The sequence below is a fragment of the Dendropsophus ebraccatus genome, chromosome 1 (assembly GCF_027789765.1).
Source record: "Dendropsophus ebraccatus isolate aDenEbr1 chromosome 1, aDenEbr1.pat, whole genome shotgun sequence".
Classification (NCBI taxonomy): Eukaryota; Metazoa; Chordata; class Amphibia; order Anura; family Hylidae; genus Dendropsophus; species Dendropsophus ebraccatus.
This window is the reverse complement of record NC_091454.1, coordinates 155,059,166-155,086,132: the sequence shown is the minus strand read 5'-3', so window position 1 is coordinate 155,086,132 and position 26,967 is coordinate 155,059,166. Positions and strand designations below refer to the sequence as shown.

The window sequence follows — 26,967 nt, the reverse complement described above, 5'->3', positions numbered from 1 at the left end:
AATCATTGGCTAGAAATTCCTTAAAAGACCACCTATACCTTACATGATTAAAGCACCCAAAAGGAATTCAGTTACCATTGATGACCAGTAAAACGTTATCCCTTGTGACCTGATGCTCTTAGTAATTATTATGGTTATTATTTTTATTACTAGCAGATTCATTTGCATTTTCCCCTTCAGATTTCTGATTTATTGGATTCTGTTAATTTTACGGCCAATCAGGAATATCTGTGAATGTCACCTTGACTTGATATGTTAAATCAACTTCACTTTCCAATTAACAATTTAAAATGTAGAAGACAGAAATGGATGTAATTAAAAAAATAAAGATCACAGAATATTCAAAATATCCTAAATGTTGTATTTTAGTAATGACACATTTCTAGAAGCATTAGAGAGGTTGTCTAAGAAAAATTTACTTTTCCCGTATCCACAAGACCCTCTGAACCCCCCGCTTCTCTGTTATGAATAGAGCCACGGGTACAGCATGTGACCTGTGGCTCTATTCATTCCTATTGAGCTGTTGGACAGAGCCGAGTAAGGGGCCTATTCCACAGGAGCGATAATCGGCCGAATCGGTCCCATTCGGCCCGATTCCGCAGATTTTCGCTCCGTGGAATAGAGAGAACGATCAGCCGATGATCGTCTCATCGGCTGATCGTTCATTTAGGTTCAGACCTAAAATTGTCGTTTGCCACCAGCGCATCGCTACGGTTGAATACGGTTCTTCCTCCTGGTCCCGCGTGGCAGCATCGGCTTCGGAGCGGGGCTGTCTGAACTGACAGACCACTAAGCCAATCACTGGCTGGGACTGCCACGGCCAGTGATTGGCTGAGCGGTCTGTCAATTCAGACAGCCCCGCTCCGAAGCTGCTGCGGCTCGCAGGACCGGGAGAAGAAGACCTGCGGCCCGGACAGGTAATGTATGGAGCAAGGGCTGCAAGGACATCAGAATAGGCCTAGTAAACGAGTGCCGATCTAGCAGATCAGCGTTCGTTTACGTCGTTGATCGGGTCCTGCTCGTCTGGTGGAATAGGACCCGAAGCCGGAAGAGTGTTTACTCGCCTCTTTCCAGTGGCTCCATAGGAATCAATAGAGATTGGACCCCCTGCAATCTCCTACTTTTCCCCTATAATGTGGATAGGGGAAAAGTTAATTTGTGTAGGCACTGCAAATGAGTTCCCATCTCACTGATCGGCACTTGTTTTTGCCCACGTACGGCTGAGAATCATGCAACGTAAGAGAACGCTTGTCTCCTATTCTGTGGATAGGTGATAAGGGTTTATGGTGGATAAACAACTATGGGGCCTTCTACTGTCCTTTTATTTTATTTGTTTATGGGGGAGTAAGTTATGAATTAATCAAAAGCACAAAGTCTATTGACAGTTAAAATATTTTCCAGGAAAGTCTCATGAATAATGAATGTGGATTTCAAGCTCACATTTTTCTGGGAAGGAATGGGAAGCAAACATTTTCATTAAGTATTGATTAAGAAAAAGAATAAATCCACAGTAAGCATTACATTTTAACCCTGTGCTTTAAATAAGAATAATATTAAATATATCTAGCATGTATATAGGAAAGTAACAGACTTGATGATGTGTTACAGGAAAACCTCTTAAATAAATGTAATGTTATTTGTGGAACTGGACATTAAAAGGAAGTTTCCCATTAAGATAAATAGGTCTAAATGAGGCATAATGTGAAATAAAACATAATTATTTTATATGTAGAAACATTGTTTATAATGTCCTGTTTGGAAGATATACACTAGCAAATCGTCTATGTCCCCTTTTTTGAATGTGTCCACTTGATAGAAATTACTGAGGTGGTCACACGTGCTCAGTTCAAAAGCAATCTCTTGATCTGTCCCAGAAGCTTACGGCAGTGTCCTTTCTCCCTATGGACAAGTCTGTCAATTACTTGTCATTTTCATGTTATTTTCTTGATTTTATGTTACATTCTGTATGTGTACAATCTGTTTGTTATTCTCTTAAAAAATGTACAGCGCTCTGGAATTAAGGGTGCTTTAAAAATAAAAAAAATAATAGTTATAAAGAAGGACTTTGAGAAATTGTGTGAAACGGTGTGCAATGTCACACATTTCACAGTATGGCCACAGTTCAGAGAGGAAACCAGTAAGGGATCAATGGGGGTGAAGAATAGAACTATGTCAGTGTACAGTACTTAAGACTTATTTGTCCTTTACATTATGTATGTGGCACACATCTTATTTTACCAACTTTGCTTTGTGAGCTGAGCCATGCTGGATATTTTCAGCTGTGCATTTTGGCCTAAATCCACTACAAAGTAAGAGTGTAGCTCTTACATATAACCTACATAGTCACATTTGCTCAATCACAGAGCATGCTCTCAACACTTTCTTGTAGAACTTAAGATTTTTTTAAAAACTGATGTTTGGTGACATGACTGAAAGAGTCAACATTGTTTTCAAAAAGCTTGCATAAACAAGTAATCTTGTAAAATATTGTATAGGAGAGAAGGGCTTATACCAGGCCTTATTAACAGCTTACACTGTTCATTACTGCTCTGTAATGTCTTCCATGCTGCTGTTGCTTTTCAGGGCATACTATAAAGAGATAAAGGAGCAAAGTACCCTCCTCTGTGCAGTATATAGGAGGCATCATAGATGCTTGGCTCCACCCACTGGTCAGGGATATTTGAGATGTAGAAATAAAGCTTGCAGAGCACAAATCTGTTGAAAAAATGTACAAGTAACATAACGTTCAGAAATTTAATCAATTCACTCAACGGCCTTGACAGCACAATCATTGAGGTGTTTTAAAGGTTCATTGAACGAGCACTGATCTGGTAGATAGCCTATCACAGATGGGTCTGCCCATCTAAAAAGATTATAGCCCATGTCTAGCAAATTTCAAATGATAGCAGACAGCAATCTAAAAGATACTGAAACTGATGATTGCCTATACTAGCTTACATCAGTAATATAGTATAAGGCTATGTTCATACTACGTAAGAGACCGGTCGAGTCACAGAACGGCTGGTCTCTGAAAAGATCATCCCGGCCGATACTGCAGTACCGGCCGGATGATTTTCAGCCCCGCAGAGTTCTAAAGCGGCACATCCATGCACGCTTTTGGAGCTGCTCGCTCCATAGTGTGCACTGACAGGGTTTTCTGTGGTCCACTATTCACTTAATAGTGGCCACAGAAAACTGACATGTCAGTTGTTTGCAGCGTCGCTAGGGATCCCGGCCGCAGTATATACTATGTGTATACGTTCTGGCCGGGATTTCATAGACGGGAAGGCAACGTATATTTTCGTATTAATCAAGGCCGTTGTACAACGGTCGTGATTTTACGAAAATATATGTTGTGTGAACATAGCCTAATACAGTATAAAAACACATACTGGTGGGTACAGTGCCTTTACAAAACTTATTTATTGCACCAATATAAAAGAAAATTCTATCTTCCTTAGTCACTGGCTTGGATATGCAACATTAATATGCAGCATAAATGCCAGTTCTACAATTGTTCTAGTGCTGGAGCCTTCCTCTTATATCAAACATGTAATGTATAATGAACAGTTACACAATGTAGTTGTGCCTTATCATTTGGATATTCACCACATTACAGACTATACAGCAAATAAGACTGGACATAGTGAGACCAGATTTGCGTGTGTGCAACATTAAATGACTTTATCTCATACATGCAGAAAGGATCATACATAAATAATACGCTAGCTTGTTAACCCATGAATGAGCAGAAACAGAAGGGTGATCATGTAATGCATGCATTTGGCTCTGTATGATTAACAAACAAAGTTATAGCCCACAGCAATTAACCTTAATTATTAATGTACATTATGTGTTCTCGGAATATCTTAATTAACAAGCCATTGTACGGCGTTCATCAGGCGCACTACACGGGAAGCACCATTATACTCATACAGTGTTAGAAATATTTATGCATTAGTGAAAATTAATGTGAATTAAAACCTGTTACAGGATTGCTAATAAGAATATATTATAATGCTCACATAGGGAGAATATTATCGGATAATTCGCTTTTGTTGCTCCTGCATGATTTTATATTCAATCCTTTATTAGTGGCAATTATGTTCCTACTTTGAGATCATAGCAGAGAAAGGCGTCCATCTTGTAATATAGACGGCCCTAATAATGACCATATGACTATATTACAAGGCGGACGCCTTTTCCTGCTATGTGGGAAGTGGGAACCTATATCTGACATGTATTTTAAATAAAAAATATATAAAGACAGAGTCTCAAAGGGGTTGCATGATTTAGAAAGATGATTTCAAACCCTATATAGGGAAGTCCCTCTGTTTCCTATGTGTTACATGGACAGTGCCCTGATTTAATTAAAATTTAATGCTTCATCTCCCATGTGTGAGTGCAGCGTGACGGTTGAACACTTGCTGCCTGGTTTTATCCACAGACAAATACCTGAGGTCCCAGAGTTTGGACACTCTGTAATTGTAATTAAAAAAAATCATTAAAGTTGACAACCTATTTTTTGTATTCCCCCTAATAATACCAAATCATGGTGCAGTAATGGGGTTATGGGCACAGGATCTTTACATGTGCCCAGTACCATTGACATTACTGATGCAGGAAATCCTGGTAGGTTGTCATTAAGGGGACAAGAATGCATGTATAAAATAAGCCTATGTTCATACCATGTAAAAATAAGTGCAAATAACAACTGTTGTTTACATTTATTTTTACACTGTGTGAACATAGCCTCAGTGTGAATTGTACTTAAAAAGTCACTGTCGTGAAATATTTTTTTTTTTTTTGCAGAAATCAATAGTACAGGCGATTTTAAGAAACTTTGTAATTGGGCTTATTAGCCAAAAAATGCATTTTTATCATAAAAAAGCAGTTTGAAGCTCTCTTCCTCTGTCTTCATTGTTCTCCTATGGAGAGCGTGAAATGAGACACCAAAACAGGACAACAAAGAGTTAATTAAAAGCTACAACACAGGCTCTCTCCTCTGATGTCACCACTGACCTATCTGACCTCTGAATAGCTACCCCCCTGTGTAATCCTTTGTTCTCTGCTCTCTGCTACTGACATTTCTCCTCCGTTTCTCCTTCCCCCTTCCCTCTCCATAGCATAGACCGGATTCATCTGATTGAGATTTCCTGATTCTGATTCCCGCTGTCTGCCTGCTCCGTGGAGCGGGTGGATACAGCCTGCGGACCCCCTAGAAAACTGGGATACAGCCTATGGCTATGGCTGTATCCCAGTTCTCCAGGCGGTCCTCAAGGTTGTATCCACCCTCTCTACGGAGGTGGCAGACAGCGGAAATCAGAAGCCGATAGTTCAGGTTCATACGAACCCGAACCTCAGCCAGTCGCTCATCGTTAGTCCCAATCATTTTTGAATATCTGTGACTGTCCATTCACTACACATCGAAATTTGTGCCAAATTAGCAGAGATTTGTACTACATATATTTATGCCACTTTTTGATGTAAATTTTAGTAAATATGTTAGAGTGCGGGGCACAATGCTCTCTACCCACTAAGCCCTGCTCACTTTTTCGAACCCCACCCTGCCCAAAATATAATGTTATTGACCCTGTATGTTATACAGTGTATATAACAAAAACATACTTTTTTTTGTTGCAAAATTGCATTTGTTTGTCACAATTTCAGAAAATACTACATAGAACAGTCAAAAGGTCCTACATGCACTAAAAGGGTACAAGTAAAAATGTCAGATCACCAAAAAATTTGCCTCTATATAGCTTAATGACACCATACTGCACAGTGAATGGTGTATAAAATACTGCTCTTACGTACACCAGATCTTTCAGAGAGGCATCACAATTTTATAAGAGCCAAGTTAAAATTTGTGAATTGCTTAGAAACTGTACAGTGAAACAACAGTAGAAGCAGGTTGTCAGCTCACCATTCACACATTGTGTAATCACTGTCCACCATAAAGCACGGAACAGTCGGGCTGATTCCTGATGAAGATATGGAGAACAATTGAAAGTGGTGTCCGACTGATGAAGTCAATCCCCTCCTTCATCTGGTTCGGCTTAAGGAAGCCAGTGGATCTTAGAGCAAGATTGTTGCATACCTTTAAGCTTGAATAGGAACACTTGGCATACAGTAGATATACTAAATATTATTACATACATTACATTACATACATGTTATTAAGGTTTTCTTTTTCTCTGTATATATGTATTGTTCTCCCTTTAGGCTATGTTCACACTACGTAAGAGACTGGGGTCACGGAACGGCGGGTCTCTGGCCGGATCGTGCGCGTCCACATCAGAGCTTCCTCGAGCACACAGTGAAGCAAGCGGCCGGAGCCGCTCGCTTCACTGCGTGAACTGACAGGGCTTTCTGCGGCCGGAATTCACTGAATTCCGGCCGCAGAAAACTGGCATGTCAGTTATCTGCGGCCCCGTATGGGATCCCGGACGGAGCGTGTACGATGTGTATAGGCTCCGGCCGGGATCCCATATCAGATAAGGCTATGTTGCTCTCCGCAAAAAGTACAGCCGTTGTTGCCGATGGCAACAATAGCCGTACTTTTATGCAGTGTGAACATAGCCTTATACTTGTTGTACATTTTTATATTCTAATGCCCTACCTCTGGAGTTCTGCCTCTTGTGGGTGGTGAGTTAGAGGGTGTCCCCTCACACACGTTGGTACTCTGTTAATAATACTCAATGTGCAAAAGTATATATACGTATGAATTTGTTATACGCAATGTGCCATGACTAAGGAATGATATTCCAAAACATGTTAGCGTTAAGTTGCATCGATCTACCAGTTTTAATGATCTATATAAAGCCTAGTAATTTTTAATTAATTGGAGCCGAACACCACCTTCATTTGTTCTCCATTACTGTGCAGTGTTTTATTAGCAATACTACACAGTGACCAAATAGCAGTGTCATATATAAATGAATGTACTCACAGGGATATGCAATGTCGACTGTTATCACTATAGAGTGGTACCTCGGCTCTCAAACTGCTCTGAACTCAAACAGTTCAGTTCTCAAACAGGATTTTCAAGGAAGGTTTGCTTCAGTTCCCAAACACTTGCTCGGTTCTCAAACACTTTTTTGGCACCCAGTCTTGAAGTACAGTTATACAGTGTTGGAAAACATCTGAATTCGAACTGTTCGGTATTTGAATGGAAAATTACCCAGTTTGGAATGTTTGGAATTCAAACTTTTCTCGATATCTGAACGTTTTTGTGAGTGAGGATCATGCGTTGTACCTGGTGAATTTAGCACTGGAGGAGCTTCACATACAGTACAGTACTGTAAAAGACTGCTAGAGTTCACATATAGTACAGTAGTACAGTCAATGCACCAACATCTCCCACCCTATACAGTGCTGGGGTGGGGGTCCACTATATAGAAAAGGATGAGTAAAGAGCTGGCTCACTTCTTTACTATAATTGCTGGTTTTGTTGAACATTTCTTGTTTAAAATATATGGTAGTATAGTACCGTTCTGAACTGTACTGCAGATGATTAAACTAGGCACTTTTCAATGTAATTGAGTACTGTAACAAGTTAAACACATTTACATTATTTCCTACGGGAAGTCACTGCTCGGTTCTCACATTGCTCTCCTGAACCAATTAAGTTTGGGAACAGAGATACCACTGTATGTAAACAGATACGTAGATATAGTTTTTCTCAGAAAATAAGACAGGGTCTTGGAAACATGTTATGACCTTACATTATACACTGTACACACTGTACTGTACTCTCTCCCTTCTCTGTGGTTGTCCTGCATGCTCAGCCACCCATTGTCCTGGATTTGGTCAGCTGACTTTACTAGGGTCTAATTTGGAGTAGGGCTTATATTTCAAGCCTACTTCAAAAGTCTTGTTCACGTAGAAACACAGCATATATAAGGTTTTATGGAGGTCCAACACCTTTTGGTGTTAGATAGCATGTGATGCCGCAATGAAGAGGGGCAGCTGGTGGTTCTTAATGTATTTCACATGGTAAAAATTCATTTGAAATTGTAGATGAATATTATGCATGACTGATATAAAATACAGAATTAAAATGTTAAATGTATTAATTGATGTTAATATCAACTATGAATAGAGTTACTCTATGAAGGTCTTGATAGGAAATCAGTTGGAGACTGTGAATCTATTATGCAGATAGGTTGAAACTGTATTTATTTTTTAGTGTTTATTATCTGATTCCAACCTTATATTATAACCTACTGTTTTATCTCGATGTATTCTATAAACAGCATATATGTTTTTTGTTATGGTTTCATATTTACTTATTTTGTTATACTTAGAATCAATATTTGAGGCCAACTTTTTTTTTTTTTTTTTTTTTTTTTTAGAGTACAGAGAAGGACTACGCAAGCAAATGGAAAACAAAAGGGATCCAAATACCATAAAGGCCAAGCTCTTGTTATATAATGACGGGATCATTAATAATATGTGTCCAGTTGTAGCACAACAGCCTGAAACTCTAGAAAATTGTGCATTCAATGCTTCATTTCCCCTTGTTATGATAGTACATGGATGGTCGGTATGTATTTCAATATTTTTTGTATTCTCTTTTCTATTTAAAACTGGGAAGGGTCACCATGACAAGAGTTTTTTAGTCGAAGCCAACTTCAGGAAATGGGGGAATCTACAGTCAGCCTTACATTGTTCCTGATGTCGCCTTTGTAGGGCAGAGGAAGTGAGGATTTTCAGCTTCAAGGTGTAAGTCAGAATGTGCTGCAGATTATCGGTTGGAACAGGGTTAAATCTTTCTTAAGTGCAGTACCCCTTTAAGTCTCTTTGTTATGTAAGTCATATAGTTGACTAAAAAGATATTTTTATACAATAGCTTTTACCAATAAAATGTAATCTGGCCCTTGTAGTTGTACTTATTGATGACTGGCTTGTATAAGTCTTCTTATGTCTTGCCTCTTTTGTATTCTGCAGGGACACATTTTTAAGAAATGCTATATTGTTATTGCTATGCTTAGTTTGTGGGTTGTGGTTCTGATAAGATTATTGTTTTCTTTTAGGAATGAAATTGCTTTTTAAAAACAGTGTTCTAGTTAAAGTATACTTTAAGCATGTGGGCTGAGGATGCAACACTCCTGTTTTGTCAACATACCCAACATATACATAAAAGACATATATAACTCATATAATGTAATTTAAAATAAAATATAACATTATATATATATATATATATATATATATATATAGCGAAAGAGAGAGAGAAAGATCTTGCTATAGAGAATCAACAAGCATTACATGTTAAAGTTTGTCATTGTTAACATCTTTTTTACTATGTTTGTAGATTGATGGAAATTTGGAAGCTTGGATACCAAAGATGGCTTCTGCATTCAAATCTAGTAAAAAGCAGATTAATGTCATCATCGTGGACTGGCTATCCTCTGCTCATACACATTATGCAGTTGCAGTGCAGAACGCTCGATTTATTGGTCTAGAGATAGCAGAATTTCTGGAATGGCTTGAGGTAAGATTACTATTGAGTGAGAAAAGGCTTGCACATTCTAGTGTAACCACCACATAACTGGTCATTCACATTAGAATGAAGTCAGCTGAACCCTATTTTAGCAGCATCATCTAAACGTTTAAAGGGGTTATTCAGGATTCGGAAAAAAAAAACTTTCGGAAACAGCAAGACTCTTGTCTCCTGTTTGGGTGGGGTTTTGCAATTAAGTTCCATTCACTTTAATGGAACTAAGCTGCAAAACCCACACCCAAATTGAAGACAAGATTGGCACTGTTTCTGGAAAAAAGTCGCCATGTTTTTTCAAGCCTTAATAATAACTTTAATGTGTAGGGGAGTCAGGTTAGGTATGTTGACTTTCAATGTGCCTGATCCTTTTGTTCTCAGGGTACAACAAGGATCAGAACTGCCTGTAGGAGACAGATGTGCCTGGTAATTAATGATTTTATTTCTTTCCCCGAAGAGTAAAAATTATGGTGATTTCTATCACTATTAATTAACAAAGACATTTTTAAACTTGTGTTACAATAATGCTAAGGAAGCTTCCATTGTTCAATCTTTAAAAAATTCTGTAATTTACAGAGAGTAACTAAATAATACTTCTAAACAAGCCTGTTCTTGGAACCAATGCAATCTAGCATATGCAATAGCTTTTAAAGTCATGGCTTTCATTGAAATAATTCCGGCTGTTGTAGGATGGCTGTTTTCCATTAGCCGTTGACTATTGTGTTCTTTAACATAAGCTAATTTGTATTATTAAGATAGTTGTTGGTAAAATATGGCACACAATAGATTAAGTAGTCAATAAAAAAATGACTACTATTATTGTTATAGATTAATCCATCTCCCTGGTTATCATGGACTGTGCTGGTATTCTTTCATCCATGTCATTTACAATAATATGTTGTCACTTAAGCAGATGGGAAGCATTTTGCAGAATGATAAATAGCAATAAATGTGCTACAAATATCACAGGCACAGGTTATATATACTACTGCTTTTACATACATATAAACATAGAGAGATCATTTATTGTTTTAGAACAGCACAGTCCAAGTGGGTGATGGGTGATTACTAAAGATTCCTTCTGGGGGGAATAGCTAATGTATGACATCATCACAGTTTCCTTTGTGTTTCTCTTACCAACTTTTTCAATTGTCAACTGTTTCATAATGGACAAATATTTTTTGTTAGCATCCACTGGTCCCTAAAAGGGTATACCCAGAAAAGTGACTTTTTCCCTATTCATAGACTCTGTTATGATTAGAGCAACAGGTCGGCACATGACCCGCGGCTCTATTCATTCCTATGGTGTGACAGAAAGAGCCGAGTACGGTGGAAGAGCGTTGTACTCGGTTCTTTTCGACGCTCCATAGGAATAAATGGAGCCATGGGTCACATGCTGACCCGGTGCTTTATTTATAACAGAGCCGGCGGAGTCCAGTATGGAGATCCGCAGGGGGTACAGAGGTCGGAATCCCCGCAATCTCCTACTTTTTCCCGAAATACCCATTTAACCTCCTGCCTAATGCCTTATCCCATTAGCCTGTCAAAGTAGAAATGCAGTTGATGAACAAACTGATATGCAGTTTTGTGGCAAATGTTACAGACTATATTGTCATTTATTTATGTAAACCTCTGTTCATGTGGGCAATGCTAATCAGTGGCTAACAGCTATCTGTGTTTGTTTGCAAATAGAGAGCAGGAGAATGGAGAAGACGTCCATGGTGCATAAGAGCCGGGGAGCACAGCGCCCCCCTGTGCCTGGCGCCTGCCACACTACTGTGTGCCGCCAGCGCCCACCGAACACACGTTTGCAGGCCACATGAGAAAAACTCGGGGGCCGGAAGTTCCCCATCCCTGTATAGGAGAAAAGTAGGAGATTGCGGGGGTCCGACCCCTGAACCCCCCCTCCCTCCGCGATCTCCGTATGGGACCCCTCCGACTCTGTTATAAATGGATAGGATAGGGGACAAGTTAATTCTTCCTGGAATACCCCTTTAAGTATGCAATTTCATGTAGACATTAACTTGTATAATATGGTGAGTCTCTGGGAGTCATATTCTTTGTTGACAGCGAGGTAGACTACTCTGATGTGAAATTGCATGGGAATGGACCCAAGGATGCTTGTGAATGCACTACTATCCAAGAAAATTATAAGTCAATATCTTATAAACAAAACTAGTCCTTTGTGATGGAACAATCCCTGCAGTCCTCACCTCGTTTCTGATTGTATGCGACATAAAAGCGTAAATTACTGCGCAATAAAAATAGAATGAAAAATCCAGATTAGTCATAAACAAAAATGATTTAACTGCCATATCACAATATACAGTCTATGGCTGAGAGCGGGCAGTGATTGAGATAACAAGTGGCAGACGTGCGCGGGTGTCTATTTGATGGCCAGCTCAGAACTGTATTTCTTTCTTTCTGGACACTAATGCACCTGCCAGATTTACTCCTCTGCTCTTAGTTTTATGACATTGTTAAAGATGTAGTTCAGCAGCCATATAATCAGCCTCAAGATGTTCAGCTAAGTTAACTATTCTGCTGTGTGTACTGGTGCCAGCACAAACATTTGCATTGTAAAATATAACAGCTATATTTATTTACCTTAGCTTCTGCTAGCTCATTTGCATTGGTGACTTGTCATTTCCAGTAGCTGGGAAGCAGTTTGCTCACAAAGAGAATCATAAACAGGGGAAATGAATTTGTTTATATCATGTAGGTCTACATAGAAAGATGATGGAATGATTTACCTTTCCTGTATAGTTAGGGTAGCATTACTGTAGCAACACAGCTAGAACACGAAAAAGTTATTGTGCCATAAAAAGTGGACGAACATTTTTGCTTAACCTTCCAGAATACTTATTAGGAAACCATGAAAGCGACTCTGTACCCACAATCTGACCCTTCCCCAAACCAATTGTAGTTGCTTTTAATCCAAGATCTGTCCTGGGGTCCATTTGGCAGGTGATGCAGTTATTGTCCTAAAAAAACAACTTTTAAACTTGGAGCCCTGTGTCAAATTGGCGTGGCCTAGAGTGTGCCCTAACTTTGCACCACCCCTCCATCCCTCCGCCCCACCCGCCCCATCATTAGGAACACCCCCAGGCAGACTTTTCCTATTCATCACTTGTCTGAATAGTGCACAGGGACCTTAACGATCAGCACATGTGCAGTGTTCAGACAGGTGATAAATAGGAGAAATTGTTCTAGGGGCATTCCTAATGATGAGGAGGGCGGGGAGGAGGGATGGAGGGGTGTGGGAGGTCTAGAGCACAGACATTCTAAGCCCCGGCCGTTTGGCATTGGGCTGTAAGTTTAAAAGTTGTTTTTTAGGACAATAACTGCATCATCTGCTGAACGGACCCCAGGACAGATCTTGGATTAAAAACAACTACACAGTAGTACAAGCGGTTTGAAGGGGTCAGATTGTGGGTACAGATTCGCTTTAAAATAAGAATTTTCATATGTATATCTGGAATTATAAGTTCAGTGACCTGTATAAAAAAACATTTGATCTGTAGCCTTTTACTTTTGTATGGTTGTAAACATTTTTTGGTGAATTTTAATATTTTAGTTTGTCTTAGTAGAAAGTACATAATTTTGCACAATATATAACTCATAAGGATATAAGAAGGAGCTTAGTGTCAATTACTGATTTAATTTAATGAAAGGTATCTTTGACCTCTTTCGTGCCTCCCCTCCCAAATTGTAATTTTTGGCTCACATTGTTATCCTCCCCTCATTCTATGATCCATAACATTTTCAAGTCATACGAGGGCTTGTTTTTTGCAGGATAAGTTGTACAGCGTAAATGTATGTCATGGGCCGGAAAGGGGTTACAATGAGGGTCTGAAGCAGCTGACTTGTGTATTACTGTGTCAGTCAACCTTCACTCCCTACAGCACAAGCCTGGCCCAAGCAATTCACGTCCCTTCCTTAAAAATCTGTATGTAACAAGTTCTGCAAAAAACGAAGAAATCTATAGTCAGACATTAGTGGTACTAGCGTCCCCCACACACACACATCCCCCTGATGCCTGCCTCCAGTAACAAGTACAGCCTGGTTTCTAGTAATTTTAGTGGTGAGTTCTCTAGTGACATCACAGTAAGTGGCTGTAGGCTACGTCAGGAGGTCAGCCAAGCAGTGAAGTCTCAAATTAACAAGAAAGACAAATACATTTTATTTTAATCAGGAACGCAAAGTATTCTACAGAAGTGATGATGTAGACTTACCACCCTTACTAATAATGTTAATAAGATGGCTCATCTACATAGACTTCCCATTGACAGTTAGCTGTTTATAAAGTAGTAACCTGCTGGGACCTCCAGCGATCAGCTCTAACCTTATACTAAATGTATCTGCAGAGCCATCACAGGGAAAATGAAACATTACATAGTCTGCATTCAAATCAGTGGCCTAGATTTACTAAAAACAGTATAATTTTTACAATATTTTTAGTGCAAACTTAGTTGGACATTGTTCAATCCACTAGATTTATAAGAGATTTATAAGAGTGTATCATGCTGTCACGGCCGCGGCGGCGTCCCATGTTCCGGGCCGCCGCCGCGACCTCCTCCTGCCCCATGCAGCCGCCGGGGTCCTTGTGCAGGGACCCGGCGCTGCTGCTAGTTCGGCCCCTGGGGGCGCCTCACCTCTCCTCCCCTCCGCTCCTGTCTCTCACTGTGCCGGCCGGCGCGCGCGTCCCCGCCTCCTAGGGCGCGCGCGCCGGCTGTCTCAGATTTAAAGGCGCTCCTAATTGGTCCACATGTCAATCACTCCCCTATAAGTTCCAGCCCTGCCCCACTACAGGTGTTGGAGCCTCTACATGCTTCCCATAGCGTTTGGCCCAGCCCCCTGTTGTTCCTGATTCCTATCCGCTACCTGGTCCCAAGTCCTTGTTCCTGATACCTATCCGCTACCTGGTCCCTAGTCCTTGTTCCTGGTTCCTGCTCCCCTGTCACTCCATTGCTCCTGTGTTCAGCCTGTCACCTGCGGTTACGTCTACAGACCTCTGCCAGCACCATCTCCTGCCTACTGCTCCTGCCACGCCTCGCCTGCCGTCGCTAGCAACCAAGCCAGGGGTAGCGACCTGGGGGTCGCCTGCCGCAGCAAGTCCATCCCGCCTTGCGGCGGGCTCTGGTGAAAACCAGCGGCCCCTTAGACTCCGCTCCCTGGTGAGGTTAGTGCCATCGCTGGTGACGGTCCAGTGGATCCACTACTCCAGGCGTTACACATGCACCTAAAAACTGTCTAAAGCGTACCTGTCAGGGTGTGAGTTTTTAAAATTTACCATGCAGACACAGTTGCCGACAAAGTTCCCTTTGCTGTGGAACATTCTAAATGTCGGCTAGTTCACTGCACTAGTCCTATTCTTCTCAATAGGGTTTATGAACGGAAATGGAAGACACCTAGGAAATTTCCACAGCAACCCGAACTTCCATTGCCAGCTGCGTCTATGCAAGTCCACAATTCACTGGTGTGCTTTTTTTTTTAGTGTCAGCTTATCCCTCTGAGAACAAAAGGGCCAGGCAGTGAAAATACATCATGCCCTACTTAAATCTCCACTGACAACATCTGTTAATGGAGAGTCAGGACAGAGTCTTGTTTTTTTTTGTTTGTTTTTTTCAATAAATCTAGGCCAAATGTGCCATTCTAGACAAAAGTGTTGCCGGAATAATGTGGGGCAGGTTGTGAGGCTCACATAGGGGGTCTCCCTAAATTAAATAAGAATTACCTAATAAGATGTATGAAAATTGGTTTCTGTACTGGATCACTATAATTAAATGTGACAGCTGCAGTAAAAATGTTGTTTCCCAACCACAATGCGTATCTGATAAAACTGGAAAGAAAACCTGTGACCTGTGTTTAGTGAACAACTGGGGCCGACATTCCTTTTCTCCAGATATCATTTTAATTGTACTGCCTGCTCGCCAATGCACATCATCCTGGCCTAATCTTGCAGTTGTCTTGATCTCTAATTCATGATCTTTTCCAGTCATCCATCCAATTTCCTAGAAGTAATGTTCATTTGATTGGGTACAGCCTTGGAGCTCATGTATCAGGATTTGCTGGCAGTTTTATTAACAGATCAGACAAGATTGGAAGAATTACAGGTAATTTCTAATTATTTACTACAATCCTGCAACACAATTCATTGCAATAATGTATTGACAACTTCTATTCACAATCCCATACTGCACTGTGTGATAAATAGCGTGATTTCAGGAGTCACATCCAGTCACCAATATTACTTATAGGTAATACAATAGCACAATCATTCTCCCTAATGTAAAGAAAAAGAAAAAAAAAAACATCAAAAAGTACATTTACTTTATATTACAGCACAGCATATATTACTCCAACTGTTACCTATAAACCTTCATCTTTTTCCTATAACTGCACTTTATGGTTATTATTTGCCTGTTTAATTATGCAGTTGTTTCAACTTCTATACACTTGCAAGAATACTAGTTTTATGGAGAACCACAATTCTACATACTACAGATTCTGGCTATGTTATGAGTCTATATCGCTGTGTATATAGACCAGTACATAGAGGGGTTTTGTGATTGCGTTATTGTCAGATTTTTATTTTAAATCCACGTGGAAATATGCAAACTTTTAAAAGATATGCAGTTTTTATGTGTTTTTTACATGATCATTTGACTTAAAGGGAACTTGTCACCCCTGGACGGCCCCCCCAAATCCACCCTAACCCTGGATATGGCCCCCCCTGTACTTACCCTATCCTGCTGGTCCTGCTCCTAATGCCTGTCCTGCTGCAGAGATACAGCGGCCGCTCATGTGTGCGCTCAATGTGCAAATGACTGCTGGAACAGTGATTTTCTATGGACGTTGGGCTCATCTCGGCTTATTTGCATACTGAGCGCACACATAAGCTGGCTGCTGTATCTCCACATCGGGAGCAGGACCAGTAGGATAGGGTAAGTATTGGGGGGTGTATCAAGGGGGAGGGTGGATTAAGGGGCTGTCCAGGGGTGACACGTTACCTTTAATAGTGAAAAACCATATTGAGAACTAACACAGCTCTGCCATATTTTAAATGTCCCATTGAAATCAGTTTGGAACATTACAGATATACATTATAGCATATATTTATGATGCAAGATGTTAAAATTGGGAGTCAAATTAGATGGATACAATGATTTGGTAACACATACTTACTGTATAAGTGCTGTTTTTATTATTTTTCATTTGGCAATTATTCCAAGATTAGGTAACCATCTTGATGCCTGTAGTTTAGCATTATAATTGTACAGTGGGTATTTAAATACTTGCAGACACAGAAATATGACAGTAAACTGAAATTCTTGAAAGAGAAATGGGGAAAAATCGAGCTGCTGACATTTAATTAACAAAAATACGTCTGTTAAATGACCCAAATGAACTGACCTTGCAGCAGATGACACAAACAGATATCATTTTCTTAATTCAGACTGCATTTATAGAAGGATCAAGAAATGGAAAAGTATTAGCCAATATAATTCCTCAAGGAAGATACGTGTGATCAGAGCGTCATCTAGTACAGTGAGGCAAGGTTCATGGTTCTGCTGGGGCTCTGTTCAGAGACTCCATTGGAAAGTCTTTGAGTCATCAAAAATCTGGGCCAGACAGTCTGTTTAAAAACAAACACTACCTATTGAGGGATAGCATTGCTTTTAGTGGGTTCCACCTGGTTTCTGGTTTTTGACCGCAAAATACCAAAAATTACTGCTTGCAGATTTTTAAAAATAAATGGAACTTGTGAAAGACCCCCCTAAAGAGAGCCCTGATGGAAATGTGAACCCAAACTAAGATGAATCGACAACAGATTAGAGAAACTTTCTTTCGATTGTTGTTTTGCAAAGTCAAGGGCTTAAGGCTCTTTTACTCAGGTCGATCAGTACCAAGCGTTTCTAGGACACTCATTCAGCCTAGTAAAAGTGTCGGAGATCAGCTCACTCATTGTCCGATTTGATCTTTTGTGCAGCTGTGAAAATCATTGTTATGGGCCGCACATCTCTCTGTCTAAACAGTAGACGTGCGGCTGATAACAATGTTTGTTAATGGCTGCACAAATGATACAGCAGCAATATAGTCATTTTTAATTATTTATTATATAATAGCAACCCTTATGTTTCAAACAAGGGTACTACATTACATAAGGAACATTTTCTTCACGTTAAAAGCATCTTCAAAAATAGCAGTGTGTCCTGATGCTGGAACCCCTATAGTACGTTACAGGACTTGTCTGAGAACCAGAATTCGGAACCACTATATGGAAAATAAAGCATTACACATCATTTAAATCAGTCATCTATCTGTATAATATATGGATGTGCTACATCCTCCAGAGACATTCCTTCTAGCCTCTCTCCTTCTAGTTAATAGATTAGCGTTAAACAGGGGGCTGCCCTCTATTAACTCAGAAGTCCATAAAGCAGTGTTGGAAAAGAGATTTTCCAAATCAACCTTTTTAAGGCCTCTACTAGCCTAGGCAAGTGTTTCGCCAAGGTTAAGAAAGAACAATTTATCTTCCTTGCTGATGGAGGCTTATGTAAATAAGCTAGTTCAACATTAATTTAGATTTCATTTGTCCAACATGACCTTGAGTACTTTGTGTGAGAAAATTCAAAATCCACAAAAAAAAAAAAGTTTAACATACCAGTCATGACCTTGCTAGGTACATCCAATTATCGAGGTGACTATGCTAAATCACCATGTTCTTGTGGAGGTCGCCACTAGAAGTTACAATTACTAAATTGAGGGACAGTGCCTTCATGTATTAGGCGAACATGCCTTAGATGTATGCCCGTATTGGACCTACAATTGGAGGATTTTTAGGACAGGTACAGATTAGAGATGAGCGAACCTCAAGCATGCTCGAGTCCATCCGAACCCGAGCATTCGGCATAGCGGGGGCTGCTGAAATTGGATAAAGCCCTAAGGCAATGTGGAAAACATATCCATGTATTAATGTTTTCCAGACAGCTTAACAGCTTTATCCAACTTCAGCAGCCCCCACTATGCCGAATGCTCGGGTTCAGATAGACTCGAGCATGCTCGAGGTTCGCTCATTTCTAGTACAGATGCTCCCACCAACTTATAGAAGTCTTATTGTTACAGGATCTGTTCATTTTAAACACTCCATTTAACGAAGTCACAATATCATGTATTATATCATATTAAAAAATGTATCCTTGGAAAATTGTATGGCTTAGCTGAACACGTATCCTGTAACTAGCTTTAATGATGTTGTATTTCCAGCACTGAAAAAAAACAATGGCAACTTTTTAAACACACTGCTAAAAATGTCTCCTATGCACAATGTATTACTTATTTAAGGGGCCCAGTATAGAGCTGTGAGGCAGGCAGCCAGTGTGCAAACTGATTGGAATATTGTTTGTTAATGCTCTATTTGTAGAGATTAGCTGTAGCTTCGCTGTACTAATCCTGCACAATCATTAATAAAAAAAAGTTTTGAATTGTAAAAATATCTAAGAATATCTCTAATCCCTTCCCCAATTAGCAATGCAGAATAACAATACGGCTGATTAGTAATTTGTACCTGAATATTATAGGATTAGTATGGATATTACCATTCCTATTCCTTTAGCACAGCCATGTAACCATTGTTGATTAAATCTTTATCATTATTATGTATTCATTTTGACAACTACACTGATTTTAGTAAATAGTAATAACATGTCATCTCAATGTGACATAGACTTGCTCCCATCTCACTGTATGGCTATGTTCACACGTCATCAAAAAAAGAGAAAAAGTGTCTGCTTTTTCTATTTAAAAAGACATCCGATATTGTCGCAATTTAACTGACTGCAGTGTAATGCGTTGAAGTCAATGAAATGACGGATGTCCGATGCACACAGTATATAAAATGAACGGACGTCAAAATAATGATCATGTCAATTATTTTTGGACGTCTTTTGCAAACAGTGGGCGTTATTTTTTAGCTGTTCACATAGTTTTTCTTTTTTCATCATCCTTTCTGTTTTTACTATTAAATTAAAGACACACCCAAAGGCTAAATGGTCCACCTAACTAGAATAATGTACCAGCAGCTGTTATTGCAATGACTGGAAGCTAATCCTTAAAATAATGGATGTAATTTTGGACTCAAAATGATAGACGTCATTTTAAAAATTATAAACAGACAAGAATAAACGTTGTGGGAACATAGCCTAATTTAGGCTGACTTAAAAAAAAATGTACAAAAAATGTAAATCCTAATACAACGCAAGAAAACTACAAAATACCAACCTTCTTTCTCCAGTGAAAGCATTTAAAGTATGTTCTTTTTTTTATAGGTCTTGACCCTGCCGGTCCGTTATTTGAAGGAATGTCACCAATAGATCGCCTGTCATCCGATGATGCAAGCTTTGTTGATGCCATTCATACAAACACACAACAACATATTGGATTAAGTATTGGTATTAATGAGCGAGTTGGTCACTATGATTTTTACCCCAACGGAGGAGATATTCAGCCTGGCTGCCATTTCCGAGACTTGTACAGCCATATAGCAGAGCATGGAATCTATGGTAAGAAGCAATAAATTGAATCTATTGAAGCTGATATCCAACTTGCAAAATAGGCAACTTTTACAAACAGGAAAGCAACGCTGAGTTTGGCGTTTCTTTTATATGATTCCTTTTCTGTGCTGTAGTCCAGAGTCCCATAATGTATGGTAAAGTAGCCACTATAAACAACATAAACAAAGTAATACAAATGCTTCACTAATGCATTGCTACCAGAAGCAGGAAAAGAGAAGGGTCTCATAAATGTAGAAAGTCATTATTCTTCAGGTGCACTACTGATTTATGCAAGTTTGGTGAAAGAAAAGTATATTATTTAATATTAATATTAACTTCACGCATTTAATATTGCATTTTTATTTTTTAAGGGTTTAAACAATCTGTGAAATGTTCTCATGAGAGGTCAGTCCACCTTTTCATTGACTCTATACTAAATGAAGATATGCACAACATTGGCTATGAATGTAAAGACATTAAGACCTTTGAGAAAGGGATGTGTCTAAAATGTCCAAAAAGTGGATGCAGTGTTTTGGGGTACAATATAAGCAAGGAAGGAATATGGCCTGGACACAGTCTCTTCCTTAAAACACGTTTTAACATGCCATTCAAAGGTAAGTAATACAGCAAATAAATTTTATTATTATTACATTTCATGTTTCGGAGTCTAAAATGTGTAAAAGTAGATGCAGGTTTTTTTTTGTTTTTTTTTTAAGGAACCTTAAAGGGAAAGTAGACTTATCTAACCTGTTGATACAGTATGTCCCTAAAGGATGAAGTTAAGTTTATTACCATTATCCTCAGCACTGTTCCCATGCAGTCAGTAGTTAGATCCTTATGTTAATCGGGTGGTTTGGAGCACTGGGGGCAGGGCTACAACCCCCAGAGCATTGATCTGGCCTTCCCTTGGCAGGCCCGGGGCAGACTAGTGCTCTAAGGGAAGGTACCCCTAGTGCTCCAAACCACCCGATTAGCATAAGTATCTAACTACTGACTGTACGGGAACAGGGCTGAGGATGACAGGAAGAAACTTACCTTCATCATCAGAGCTCAAAAGGAATATATCAAAAAAGAAATATATATCAGGTTATCATCATCATTTGTCTAACCTGCTGATTTACTTACAGAATACAGTTTGTTGTAAACAGCCTCTGTAATTCAGAAGGTGTGGGCTGCAGGGAGTTCCAGTGATTGCAGCTAAAATTAAAGCAATGTGGATAATATCCACATTAAGGCTATGTTCACACTACATAAGTTTCCGGCCGTAGTGCGCTCTGTGAATAAGCAGCCGGAGATTTACGTAGTTTGCGTACAATGGAAAGTATAGGATCTACGGCTGCACAGTTCACACTACGTAAGAATTTACGCCCGGATCGTATGCGGCGCCGTAAAAAATGAACCAGACCATTGTTTCAGGACGGAAATGCTGTAACTTACGCCCGTAGCGTAACATGCTGTCCCGTACGGAGTGGTGATTTCTTAATTTTTACACTTTGATTTGCCGATCCAAAAGGTTCTGTGGGGTGTCCGGGGCTAGCGGAAGATATCCAAGTAAAAGACCGCTGTCAGATTGCTATGTACGCCGCTCGGGAAGCGTACGTAGATTTTACGGGCGTAAGTTCGCGGACCGTACGTAGCCGGCCGCAACTTGCGTAAATCCCGGCCAGAGTTTTACACGTATATGTCCGGCCGCGAAAAATATGCGGCCGGACATATACGTAGTGTGAACATAGCCTAACACTGCTGATATAGTCTGCAGTGTTAATTAAATATGGAAAGTGACTCATCAATCTGACATCAATCTAAAGTCATTTCTATTTATAATTAATCATAAAGATGATTTGTTGCAGAAATGTCCGTGACTGTACCATTCCCCTGAATGGGGTGGCAGAAATGCAAATGCGGCAGAAACAAATTCTTTTCCAGCTACTAAAATTTCTGCAATACATTCAATGCATTTGAAAAGTCTTCCTTGGGATAAAATTTAAAAAAAAGCAAAAACTTTCCCCTAATCAATGTGCAAGATCACAAAATTTGAATGTGAAAAGAGAATTTTAAAATTATTGCAAAATGACAGAATTTTGCATAGACATAAGTAGACCCATTGCTATGAAACATAAAATTTAGTTTAAGGGGTCTCCTGTTTCTCTTCAGCAACTTTAAGATGATTTTACACCTTTACTAAAGTCATGTGATAAATTCAGCTGATTGGGCATGATTTAAACTAAGCAAAGCGGTCCGCTAATCAAGCCGCTGGCCTTTCAGTGCTGCACTGCTCCCTGCCACTCTTCCCAGGATGCCAGTAAAAGCGGGATCCAAATCCTGGGAAACTTCTCTCAGTTTCCCAGGATTGGATCCAGCTTTTCCCCAGCACCTGAAGTGGAGCGGCAGAGAGCAGAGCAGCACTGAAAGGCCAGTGGCTTGATGCATAACAGCTGACAATGCATAACAGATCAAACCTAAGCCATGAGGAGAAAAGAACTGCCTGTAAAGCTCAGAGACAGGATTATGTGGAGACACGGCTGTGGAGAAGTTTTAAACAACCAGGACTCTTCCTAGAGCTGGCTGCCCCACCAAATCAAAGTAAAGTAAAATTAAATAATCGGGGGAGAAAGGCCTTAGTACGAGAGGTTTTCAAGACCTCAATGATCGCTCCACCAAAGTGGGTTTTATGGCAGAGTGGTCAGAAATAAGCACCTAAAATCATGTCTGGAAGAAACCAGGCACGGCTCATCCCCTGACCAACATCATCCCTACATGAAGCATGGTGGTGGCAGCATCATGCTGTGGTATGTTTTTCAGTAGCTGGAACAAGGAGACCAATAAGGCTTGAGGGAAAGCTGAATGGACAAAGTACTAAGATATTAGTCATAAAAACTTGTTCCAGAGTGCTTTGGACCTCAGACTGGGTGGAAGGCTCATCTTCCAACAAGGCAATGTCCGTAAGCACACAAAGTGGAGCAGCTTAGGGACAACTTGGTTAATGTCCTTTAATGGTCCAGCCAAAGTCCTGATTTGAACCCAATCGAACATTGCTGGGGAGACCTGAAAAAGGGGGCCCATCAACCATTTCCATCCACCCCAAGGAAGCTTGAGAGTGTCTGGCAGAAAATCACCAAATCCAGGTGTGCAAACCTTCTGGTATCATACTGAAGATGACTGGAGGCTGTAAGAGCATAACTATTTTAGTGCAATAAAATGAAAAAGTGAGAGTCTGATGAATTTCTGAATTCATTGTATAGTCTGTAACATGTTAATACATCCTAAAGTGCGGCATGCAAACATTGTAAAAGTTACACTTTAACGCTTTGACACATTATTCTTTGGCTAAATCTGTGGGCTCTTACAGTGACAGAATTACGTTTACTGCAAACAGACTATGTATGCTCATGAGGAACCACTCTGAAAGGATGTTACAAACTGCTCCATAAATAACCTTTCAAAATGAAGATAGGGAGACTTACACTTGTTATTCGGTGTCTGAAAATACTGCCTTTTTAGACATCAAAACATCTGCCTTTATGCATCATATTTTTTTATCTTCTTGTAAATGTCACAGATAATATTTCACATGTTCAGGACAGAGGGTGGTAGCACACCAGCTGTCTTGCATATCTGGGAAAACAAATTATTGGCTGAAATGTTAATATTCAAAGGGAATTTCACCATATGTTTTAGTAAATATATTTCTGTTGTTGTCATCTCTGTGGCCAATAAAGTCAGAGATGGGGATTCTACATAGAAATTCAAGGCATTCAATGGTGGGCACTCGACTGGGCCACTTGCACTGTTACTTGCATTTTTGCCAATTTAGTCCTTGCAGTTAAAAAAAAGGCTTTTTTTTTTTTTTAATAATCCTTTTTTACAGTATTTGCTTTGTTACTTGACATTTTCATGTTACGGTGTGGTACCGAGGACAATTTTAGCGAGTTTGTTACCTATCTTAATCACTGTAAAGACATGAATATGTCCTTTACGCTAAAGTCCTGCTTCAATAGACTTCCTGGATGTGACAGTGAAAGTTCATGATGGTACCCTTAGTCACCACAGAAGGTTATAGAAAATCTACCACCTCTAATTCTCTTTTACATTACACTAGTCGCCATTCAGAACAAACAAAGAAGGCAGCTTATTAGGGACAATTTATTCATTTGCAGAGAATTAACAATTGTGACAGAGCTTTCTATGAGAAGGCTGACAACCTGAAAAAAAAAAGTTTTTTGATGGAGACTATTCACCTGACTTACAAAATAAAGCTTTTCTGAAAGACAGGGGCTTTAACCCCTTAACGACCGCGGGCGTAAGTGTACGCCCCCAAAACCCGTGCCTTAACGCAAACGGGCGTACATTTATAGTATGTATAGCAGGCCATCCTAGCTTGTCGGCACGGGGGTGGTTAACTCCCCCCGTGCTGACGATCGCCACTATTGGCTGATCAATTCAGATCAGCCAATAGTGGCGACCTGAAGCTTTCCGGGTCATCGATGACCCGGAAAAAAATGGCGGTTGGTGCTGTCCGAGGACGGCACCGACCGCCATTACTGTTAAAAGTAATGGTGGCCAAGGTGCCACGTCCCGATCGCCGTGATCACGGCAATATAAGTCCCCAAAAAGTGTTAAATACCTGCTGGGGACACCTCAGCTAGGTAGCTGAGGTGTCCCCAGCAGGTATTGGCACATACTCACCTGATCCCGGCATCCCGATCGCGTCTTTCGGGTCCCGATCGCGTCCTCTTCTTCGTCGCGTCTTCGGGTATTTCCGCCGGTCCCAGCTTCGGCTCCTCTCGGCTCCCATCGGCAATTTCCGGAATTCGGGACCTACTGCCCCCTAGCGGCTGATAAGTGTATATTATACACTTATCAGTTGCTATAGGGCTGAAGAAAGGTGTGTTTTTTTTTTGTTTTGTTTTTTTAGTTTCCGCACCCTATCGCCGCTGAGTGCTGATCAGCATCGCACGCAGCATCATAGACTCCATTCTATGCACGGGCAGATTCCGTCGTCCGTCCAAAGAATGAACACATTCATTCTTTGGACAGAGGGCAGAATCCGCCCATGCATAGAATGGAGTGTGACACGAGCAGAGACGCGCGCCCGCATCAGTCCGCCGGCGGGTGCCAGCTGCGGAATGCACAAAGGGTTATCCTTTGCCATTCCGCAGTGTGCACGTACCTTTAGAGTGTATGAAGGAAGGGACACCCGAATCCAGCCCCCAGATGCCCCCTCCCCCAATCCTCGGAGTTAGTGGGAAGAACTGATCTTCCCTCTGCTGGATAAAGGTTACCACCTGTACGGGGATAACTTTTATACCAGCACCCCCTCTTCCGGTCCCTCGCTGCCCGAGCTACTGTAGCTTGCAGCACAATCCAAAAATATCAGAAGCAGTAATAGAGCCCTGATATTTAGCAGCCATAGAGCGGACCCAGCGCTTCTGGATATGAAGGACCCCGTATCGCACCAGGACAACATTTTCCAGGTGACGTTCCCCACACTGGAAAACAGGAGACCCCAGAAGAAGTGCAGAGTGTGGTGTAACAGGGGGTTCAGGAAGGACACCATTTTCCAGTGTGACACCTGTCCTGATCACCCCGGCCTCTGCATACTGGATCGCTTCAAGGCGTACCACATGTCATTGGAGTTCTACATTATCTAAATTCTGTCTCTTATTCCTATTTCAGGGGTCACGTTGATCCAGGGATTATTCTAATTGCCATTATGGAGTCGAGAAGGAATTTTTCCCCTGTGATGAGGCTACTGTCGTCTGCCTTACGAGGGTTTTTTTTTTGCCTTTCTCTGGATCAACACAGGTTGCATTTGATGGACACCTGTCATTTTCAACCTTATAAACTAATAATTGGCCTAATACCCCCATTAGAATGGTCCCTTTTCCCCAGCTTTTCCCTGTGCCCTTATGCCATATTATGTCCACATGTGGGGTATTTTCCTACTCAGGGGAAATTACCCAACACGTTTTGCGTTCATTTTCTTTTTTAACCCCTTGTGGAAATGGAAAAAATCAAGGCTAGACCAACATTTAATGTAAATTTCTTGATTGCTCTTGTCTTGATTTTTTTCATTTTCACAAGGGGTTAAAAGATAAAAAAAAAAACACAAAATGTGTAGAGCAATTTCCCCTGAGTTCAGAAATACCCCACATGTGGACATAAAGGGTGCAGGGTAAGCCTCCAAAGGGAAGGAGCGCCATTTAGCTTTTGGAGGCTGGAATGGATTTCGAGGGCCTTGTTGCATGTAAAAGGCCCCTGTGTTGCCAAGACAGTTGAAACCCCCCACAAGTGACCCCATTATGGAAACTACACTCCTCAGGGAATGTAACAAGGGGTGTAGTGAGCATATGGACCCCACTGGTGGCGGGCACAAATGTGGAACAATGTGGCGTGAAAATGAAATATTAAATTTTTTACATTATAATGTTGGTCTAGCCTTAAATTTTTCATTTTCATAAGGGGTTAAAACAGAAAAAAAAACACACAAAATGTGTAGAGCAATTTCCCCCGAGTCCGTAAGTATCCTACATGTGGACATAAAGCACCATGTGGGCGCAGGGCAAGCCTCCGAAGGGAAGGAGCGCCATTTGGATTTTGAAGGCTGGATTTGGCCAGAATGGATGATGAATGTCATGTCGCATTTACAGAACCCTCGTGCTGCCAAAACAGTGGAAATCCCCCACAAGTCACCCCATTCTGGAAACTACACCCCTCAAGGAATCTAACAAGGGGTGCAATGAGGATATGGACCCCTTGATGACGGGCACATTTGTGACGTGAAAGTGAAAAAATGAAAATTTTCACGTTCACATCACATTGTTCCACATTTGTGCCCGTCACCAGTGGGGTCCATATGCTTACTGAACCCCTTGTTAGATTCCTTAAGGGGTGTAGTTTCCAGAATGG

At 40.6% G+C, this 26,967-nt stretch overlaps 1 protein-coding gene across 1 annotated transcript in view; it reads left to right on the top strand.

Annotated features, from left to right (window-relative positions):
- The window catches only part of LIPC (lipase C, hepatic type), a 99,299-nt gene that overhangs the window by 61,666 nt on the left and 10,666 nt on the right, over positions 1-26,967 (top strand). The window contains exons 3-7 of the mRNA XM_069956564.1: positions 8,358-8,548; positions 9,320-9,499; positions 15,501-15,618; positions 19,834-20,067; positions 20,430-20,672. Of these exons, the coding sequence (XP_069812665.1) occupies positions 8,358-8,548; positions 9,320-9,499; positions 15,501-15,618; positions 19,834-20,067; positions 20,430-20,672 (966 nt within the window). The remainder of the gene's footprint in view (positions 1-8,357; positions 8,549-9,319; positions 9,500-15,500; positions 15,619-19,833; positions 20,068-20,429; positions 20,673-26,967) is intronic.